At 33.9% G+C, this 8960-nt stretch overlaps 1 protein-coding gene across 31 annotated transcripts; it reads right to left on the minus strand.

Annotated features, from left to right (window-relative positions):
• Positions 1-729: 729 nt before the first annotated feature.
• Positions 730-5006, minus strand: LOC130976100 (glucose-6-phosphate 1-dehydrogenase 3, chloroplastic-like). Of its 31 annotated transcripts, none has more exons than XR_009084578.1 (10): positions 4586-5006; positions 4181-4210; positions 3691-3719; positions 3564-3606; positions 3364-3478; positions 3000-3205; positions 2259-2351; positions 2053-2100; positions 1062-1134; positions 730-882 (listed from the first exon to the last, which is right to left on the minus strand). XR_009084578.1 is itself a non-coding variant. In XM_057900864.1 (8 exons), the coding sequence occupies exons 1-7, from the start codon at positions 4214-4216 to the stop codon at positions 1108-1110; spliced, it is 480 nt and encodes a 159-aa protein (XP_057756847.1). In that variant the 5' UTR covers positions 4217-4569; the 3' UTR covers positions 730-882; positions 1062-1107. The 31 variants fall into 31 exon arrangements, 1 of the variants encoding a protein (XP_057756847.1); XR_009084577.1 differs by having other exon boundaries at positions 3691-3782; XR_009084564.1 differs by lacking the exons at positions 3564-3606; positions 4586-5006 and adding exons at positions 1372-1406; positions 2679-2758 and having other exon boundaries at positions 4181-4572.
• Positions 5007-8960: the final 3954 nt, after the last annotated feature.

Consider the following 8960-nt stretch of genomic DNA (forward strand, 5'->3'; position numbering starts at 1 on the left):
TTTTTAAGGTTATTACGGCGGTTTGAACCGCCATTTTTACCTTGAACGGCGCTCAAGAAAAACCGCCATAATTTGAAGCGCCATTTGGTTATTACGGTGGTTTTCGAAAAATCGCCACAATTACCTGGTTAAAACGGCGGTTTTTGAGTTGGGTTAAAACGGCGGTTAAAACCGCCGTATTACCTGGTTAAAACGGCGGTTTTTGAGTTGGGTTAAAACAACGGTTCAAACCACCGTTATTTCCAAGATAAAACGGCATTTTTTTTATTGGTTAAAATGGCAGTTCAAACCGCCATTATTTCCAGGGTAAAACGGCATTTTTTGTTGGTTAAAACGGCGTTTATGAACCGCCATTTTTACCTTAGTAGAGTGACATTTTTGGTTGGTTAAAATGGCATTTGAAACCGCCATTTTTACCCTGATAAGGCCTTTTTATTGGTTAAAATGGCATTTAAAACTGTCATTTTTACCAAATTAAAATGACATTTCATGCTGTTTAAATTGGCAGCTACAAACCGCCTTTTTTACCGAATAAAAGTTACAATTTTTATCGTTTAAAAGGCAATTTTTACAGTCATTTTTATCGCATTAAACAAATAATTTTTCGATTAAAATTTCACAATAACAAAAAATCATAATCCATAAACAAAATATTATATAGCTCATGAACAAAGTATTAAACATAATATATGATTTTTTAGTATTGGAAATAAAAAATAATAATTCATATACGAAGTATCAAACATAACATGATTTTTTAACTATAAATATATAAATATACAACTATAACAATTTTTTATATATACACAAGACAACGTTCACTGAAGCCAAGTTTTCATTACGTAAATCCTTGTAAAATCTTGGTTCCAAGTTATCAGTAATCTGCCAAGAAAAAATACCAGAAAAAATTAATAATGACAATTCAATATTAAAAATAACTAAAAAGAATCAGAACCTAAATTAATTCATCAATATTTGTTTATATATAAGATATCCCAAGACTGAAATTAGGTGAAATTGTGCACGAATAAAAAATAATATACGACAAATATTTTTTTTACCTAAATTGATTCATCCACACCCTTTTCTTTTAGCTCCTCAGCTCTCTCAATGAAGCCAGGCACATGCTTCAAGCTGTTGCAAAATGGAAGAAACTCAGATCTCAATATCAAAACTTTATAAAAAAATTTACATAACTCAAGTGCAATACAAATAAATTTTACGTTTTCATCCAATTATATTTTTCTATTTGATTGTTTAATTATGTGAGTCCAAAACTAGTAGCTTTTCTAATTCATGTAGAGGAGAATGCATCCCAACTATATCATCAGATACACTTGATGATTGTTTGGGACTCACTATGCTTGTTACCTCTGACAATATTTTCAGTCTCAGCAGATTGTGACCTAAATACACCAAGAAAAAAACAGAGAGCACAAAATCTTCAATGAAAACAGTACAAGAAAAACTACATATCAATGAACCATAATTGTTCAATGAAAATTTCGTAATATCTTAATCAATGTTAATTTATACTCGTCTTCTAAGTATTGCTTATAACTCTCTGGTCTTGATGGAACTCACCCAAGTGTTCGTATTTTATTTTGTTTATTCATGTAAATATATCAAAACAGATTAAAATAATTTATCAATATTTACGGAAGTTGAGTAGCTTGAAAACTTTAAGATTTACTACATGGGTAATAAAAAATAGAACAAATTTAGTTGTTAAGATATAAAATTCAATAGATGGTATAAAAATGATCAACTGACAATAAGGACAATTAATAACACGTTACTAGTTACTACGAGCTACAAGGATGTGCTCAAGACAACTCTTATACGGATCAAAATTAGGATAATACTATAGTGTATTATATATTTATATCTTTCAATGAAGAATAAAAATGATTTATTTAATAAAATATCACTCAAAATAAATTATGTATAATAAGATTCCATCATGTAACTACGAAGCAACAATATCCCAAATAAGATTTATCCCCAAAGAAAGGACATAGTATTCACATATGAACAGAGTACATTTTCTACCTGATTGGCACATTCAAGAGACATTATTTGGTGCTTTCCCAAATTTTCCTGCAGACAAAAATAATTTATAATATAAACTCCACTTCACAACTCATTTAACATGAAAGATGTTAGTCTAAGATGTGCATATATGCTAAAATACCGATATGTCAGAAACTTGAAGATGTCAAAATAATATGACTAGACCACATCAAACAAAATATTACCTTCTGTAAACACGATTAATTGATTCCCTGACTGATTCTTTCATTTGCCTAAGGTGTTCTATGCTATTGATCTTGTCAATATTATTCCAATAGCTAAAAAATTGCAAATGTAAAACAAAATTAATATATGATGGCCTCAAACTTTCATCACCCAAGAGCATGCATGAGATTTATAGGCTTAGAAGAGGCTTTTGCAATCATGTTAAATGCTGGCAAATCGAAGGTCAAGGTAGAGGTATGGGGAAATTTAAATCACAGGAAATATTTAAATTATTAAGCAAGCTCTACCCAACTGCTAACAAAGAAAATATGGGGCTTTCGAGAAAAGTCAACTAGTAAAGCAATATATTTTCCAATATATATAAAGCCAGAATGTTCAGCATCACTAATAAAAGTTCAGAGGAAACACGAAATATGAACCTGATGCATCAAATGCACAATATATAGAAAAGACAAATGTGAGATGAAAAGAATGTCTTACTTCAAGACTTTCCAATTTCCTGCTCAAATAAAATGGCAAAAATAAGATTGGTTCATATATAATCAAAAAATGAAATAGAAAAAACACAACCTCAACAGAAAGTTTTGACACATTCAACCTTTAAATCTTTCAAAACAATAACCAAATAATTAAGCTCTTTCCCCAGATAGTGGTCAATCCTGTATATGATTCTCCATGATTTTAAGTGGTGAAACTTGTCTGTAAAGTAGTAGATTACATAATCAGTTTAGGTAGAAAACCTGAAAATTTGATCCTCACGAAGATACTGCTTGAGCGATTTTGTTAAAACAACTGAAGATTCTGAACCTCGACCAAAAGGCTTCTCAACAATGTCTCTTGTCCAACCATTACCAGAAGATGCTAATGAACTGGCACATTTTACTGCATCTATGAATATGTTTGGAGGAATTGATAGATAGAACATGCAACTAGAAGCTTTCCCATTCTACAAAAGCAAAAACCAGATGGCTAAATTAAGATCAGAAAGAAAAGCTTAGAAGAGCATACATAGAATGAAAAGAAAAGGATAAGTTCATGCATCCTTCATATGTTAATCTTGAGTTGTTGACACAAATTAAAATGATGCGCCATAATTAAAATTACCTCATGTTCCTTAAGCTTCTTGTCCAGTGCTGCAAAGTTTTCATGAGAGTCATACTGACCAGAATGGTAAAAGCATCTCTTAAGAAATTCATCCATCTTTTCACCGCAGTTCTCTCTGAAAATCAATAGAATAATTTTTCATACATTAAACATGTTTCTTAAGCATGACAAATAAGGAAATCCCAATGGAAAATTTATACTCCATTATGAACTAGTTGACAACTGAAGACGATCATAATCACACTGCAATGGAAAAACATTAGTTGATAACATAAAGTAAACTTTTAAATAACCAAAATAACCTCTTAAGAAGATCATAGTTATCACCTAGATAACTGGAGAATCAGGTTCCAGTTCTGTCATAAAAGCATTGATAAGGGCAGAATTTAGTTGAAGCATTTCATCGAGCAGGTTGTGTGCTAGTAAAATAAAAATGAATTTTAAAGCAAACAAAATTTAAAGCTTTCAACAAAACAATCCACCACATAGTAAGACATAAAGCATGAGCTTTCATATTAAGAATCAATGAAAAATTGAAAATTACAAGCAACATTAGAAGTACCAAATTATATCAAATCAAATGAAATAAAAGAAAAAGAACATAATCATTATCAGAAGTGAATTGTTGAATAGCAAAATTGAACATTTATAATGTAAGAATGGAAACAAATCAATAATCATGGATTCACTTTTTCTTTTCTTTTTTTGGAAGAATTAAAGCAAATTTGATATGGATAGACAAGAATACTCACAGTTAGTGTTGCCATAAATGAACCAAAGAATAACAAATTAAGAAGAAAATTGATGCTTCACTCACCAGGGCTTTCTCCCATAAATTTTCTGCCAACTTCATGAACAAATAGAACAAATCATCAAGAATTTAAAGAATGTACTTTACAATTTACATCTGAAAAGAATTCGATTGTTAACCACCAATTTAGAAGCACAATAGAAGAAGCTGATATACAAAAGTACCAATTTAGATACATTAACCATCACACACACATAAAAATAAACACATGGTGCTCAAAACACAATAAGCTACAATTCTTGTCTCTCAAAACCCTAACAATCATACAATTAAGATGTCATGCTTAACCTTAATTATTAATCAAATTGAACCAGCAACATAAGAACAAATAGTAATTAATTATATTGTTATACCGGAAAAAAAATTAAAGAAGGGACAAGAGAAAGGATGAGAGAGATCTATAGTACTTACAGGAGAACAGAGGAAGCAGGGGAGAGTTGTGCTTGTTCTGTTTGTGATGGCTTGGAAATACAGATCTTCAATAGAGAGATGTCATCAAAGAAGACGCTGAGGGAGGCACTGAGAATTTTGGCAAAGAAGGCGCAAAGCTAGGATGGAAAGGAGAGGAAGCTGGAGGTGACATCATCGGAGGAGATTACCATGGGAAGAGATTTCACCAAAGGAGGTCGTCGCCAGAGGAGATGTCACCGGAGAAGATCCGAGATTTGAAAGAAGATCCGCTATCGTCGTACAATGGGGAAACAAGGTGTGTGGTTTGGAACCTTTGATTTTGTTGAAGAGGAAGCGATGGTGGAGAGTGAAAGTGGCGGTAGCGATGGATTGAGCACGAGGACGAGGGAAAGATAGAAGGGAGATTGAGCGAGCCATTGTATGTATATGCACAGTGTTTCAGTTAGGGATTGCACTTTTTCCTTTAATATATGTGGGATAATGGCGGTTCAAAACCGCCATAATCATCAGAACTGCCATGAAATACACAGTCAATTATGGCAACAACCAAAAACGCAATAATGTTTGGATATTGCGGCGGTTCTTTAAAACCGCCGTAATATAAATGCCATTTTAAACCTTTTTTTGTAGTGATTTTTTGGTAGTGATGGTACATACATGTAACAAAAATAAGATAATTGAGAATGCCAAAGAGATCTCGAAAACCAATAGTTAGATTAACATAAGCAAAAAGAAAGGAACTTTACCAAGGAGGAGCATAATGGATGGTATGAATGATATTCTCATACATTGATATACAATTCTTAATTGCTGGACACTAATGACTGCGCATCATGTTGTGTTTTTCTATGCTTTTTCATACAAGAAACTAATGATTAATGCTTAATTATTGAGTATTTTAGTGCTTAAATAGTATATTGCTTTGATCTTTTGATTTGATAAATTTTGTAGAAAATAAGTAGAAAAAGAAGCAAAATCGCACAAATTAAGCTCAAAAGAAAAAAAGAAGAATTTTTAGCTACACTTTAAAGTTTGAGCACGTTTTTAGAATCTTAGGCCACCCTTTTAAAGCGTGGCCCATAACCCATGAAGCCTTGGCATTAGTAATGTGATACATTAATGCCTTATACATGCATTATCATGAATTAATAATTAAAGCATGCATGCATGAAACATTTATTATTAATGCCAATTGGCAATGAACGAATCAAGCTTTACGTTAATTAAGTAATGCATTGGCGTTACTAATAAATGTAATAAAGCAAATGAAAGCATGCATGCAATAAGGTATTAACGCCACTAATTCATGAAGCATGCGTTAATATAATATGCAAGGCGTTAATATAATATGCAAGGCGTTAATAATATTTATGCATGCAATGAGCCATTTAATTTGCTAGCATGGGGCCATTAATCAAAAGGAAGCTTAGCGTGAATATATAAAGCAAGGAACGCTGCGCTCTTTCAAGAACGCTCTACGTTCATATGAAGAGCGCTACGCTCTTCCTTTAAAGAGCGCTTGCGATGGAAAAAATCAGCTGGCGACGCGTACGTGTGCGTGACCCGTACGCGTCGATGGGCCAAATTGCTGAACTACGCGCACGCATGTGTTATGCATACGCGTGGGTGCACAAGAGCTCCGCTCTTCTCAAGAGCGCTACGTTTTCCTGGAAGCCCACCTTTTGCACAATTGACATCACTCCAAGTCCATTTAAACTGCAAGCAAGCAAGCTCACATTTGCCAACCAATCAAGGCCGCAAGAATCATTTAAAATAGTTAATTTTTATTTGATTGTAATTTGCTTTTAATTTCATTTCAATTTGTAATTTAGGAAAGTCTATATAAAGGCATTAGTTTTATAGAATTAGGAGGTTGGCAGTAGGAGTAGGAGTAGAAAAGAGGCTCAGGATGGAGAATTAGAGACTCCAGAGCTCTCTTGGAGGATTAGAGACTCCAGAGAGTTTAGCATAGTTTAGATACACTTATTTTCTGCAAATTTTAAATGTCAACTTATATTGAATTTAATTTCCTTTATGCAATTTTAATTTCTTGCACTTCTACCTTTCTGCCAATTTACTTTCTGCCACTTTTATATTCCCGTTCATATTGAGCTTGATTTTACTTTCATGCAATTTAAATTTCCTGCACTTGTTTTTAGAGCTATGATCCACTAAACCCCAATTCATTAGGGGGAAGAGCTCTATTATAATTCACATGATTGAGTGAACTTCTTTTTCTCCTCAATTCGTTTGGGTATCAATAGGATATCCTCTGTTTTGATTGAGATTCATTCACTCCAAAAGGGGGTTTGAATCTGTTGAATGCTTGGGTGAGCCTTGTAAGGGAAATCATGGGCATTAGAATTGGGGCTCTATCATTCACAATTCTCTTGACCAACACTATTCGTGAGGAATTGAGGCCTTGAGAACTTGTGTGGCTTATGGATGAGAAACATGCACTTAACCTCTTCTCATGACAATTGGATCAAGCAATTGGCAAGATTGATTGTTATTAGAGAGATTAGATTGCCAAGGAATTGGGATCCAATCAATTTCAATCCGCCATAGATCTACTCATATGATTGAGAAAGGAGTTGAGACCCATTTGATTCATTGAGGATTATGATATCTCTAATCCCTAATGAATCTTGTTCTCTGTTATTTTTCATTCTGATTGCTTTGAGCTTCATTTAATATTCCGCCATTTACTTTTAGCACTTTAAATTCCTTGCAATTTACATTCTGTTAATCAATTTCACTCAATTCACCACTGTTAGCTTGACTAAACTAATCACCTCACTAAAGTTGCATGATCTATCAATCCTCATGGGATCGACCTCGCTCTAAGTGAGTTTTACTACTTGATGCAACCCTGTACACTTGCCGGTTAGTTTTGTGGAAATCGATTTTCCCTCATCAAGTTTTTGGCGCCGTTGTCGGGGATTGATTTAGATCGACAATGATTAAGCAGGTGATAAGTCTAGATTCAGCATTTTCTTTGTTTTTTCCATTTAAAGTTCTTTTAGTTTTCTATTTTCTCTTGACACTAAGGTGTTTGTGTTATTGCCTCACTAAGAATTTCTTTTTTGTGAAATGAAGAATTTCAATCTTCTTTGGTGATTGTGTTCTACAAAACTCAAAATAGAGTTCACCTCATCTTTTGATCAAACAAATTTCATGGGATACTGCCCACCAGCACAAAATGATTCAAGTCATTATCTTAATGGTGGTTGGGAATATCACTAAGAAATGACAGATTATGAGCAATCCACCCAGTGGGAATATGCTCCAGAGCCACAAAATGATCAAGACAATTTCATGGGATATTGCCCAACACCACAAAATGATTCATGTTATTATGCTAATGGTGGATGGGAGTATCAACAAAGAATGATAGAGTATGAACACATCCCAGAGACACCAGATAGCCCAAATTTTGATGACTCTAACAACTACTCATGTTGTGGTTGGAAAGGTCAAAACCAAAGAGATTTTAATGCTCCATATTCTATTCATCAAGAGACATCATCACTTGATTGTGCTCTCAATAAATTCATGCAAGATTGCTCCCCAGGACCACAAAATGATCTATATTGTGATGAACTCGACAATTACTCAAGTTGTGGGTGGGAGGATCAAAATCAAAGAGCATTCAATAGTTCATACTCCACTTATCAAGAGACATCATCACTTGAGCGTATCTTTAATTCATTTATGCAAAATTATCTAACCTCACCTCCCAGTTTCTCAATTGAAAAATTTTCATCACTTGACTATGCCTCAACACAAAGTTTCCTCCACAATCCATACACTTCATTTCACCAACCACAAAACACATCTAATTTCCCACAAAATTCATTCTATATCCCTCAACACAACTTCTCCACAACACCCACAAATCCACAAAATCCACTCCAACCGTCTTCTCTCTTGATACAAGCAAAACAGTGCCTTCAAAATGCCATAGAATCCCAGGAAAGAACTAGAGAATTCTTGGAAAGACAAGAATAATCCTGGAAAGAGCAAGAAATTCTCTTCAAAAAGATGGATGGGCACTTAGAGCAAATAAGGAGAAAGTTAGGATTTCCAAGCATTGAGGATGAAGATCAATATGTGAATGAGGAAGTGGAAGAAGAGGCTCCTGTACCAAGTGAAATTGCAATGAAGAATGAGGTGGTGGAGGTATATGAGCCTAAGGTTCCATATCCACAGAGGATACTTTTGGTGATGGAGGAACATGAAGACTCACTCCCAAAGGACTTAATGGAACATCATGCAGAAGAAAGGGAAGAAGTCAATCATGGAAGTCCACACTCAAGTGAAGCAGAGAGTTGCATAGAGGAAGGGTTCATTGAGCTACCAATTCAAAAGGCTT

This window comes from Arachis stenosperma, chromosome 4, assembly GCF_014773155.1.
Source record: "Arachis stenosperma cultivar V10309 chromosome 4, arast.V10309.gnm1.PFL2, whole genome shotgun sequence".
Lineage (NCBI taxonomy): Eukaryota > Viridiplantae > Streptophyta > Magnoliopsida > Fabales > Fabaceae > Arachis > Arachis stenosperma.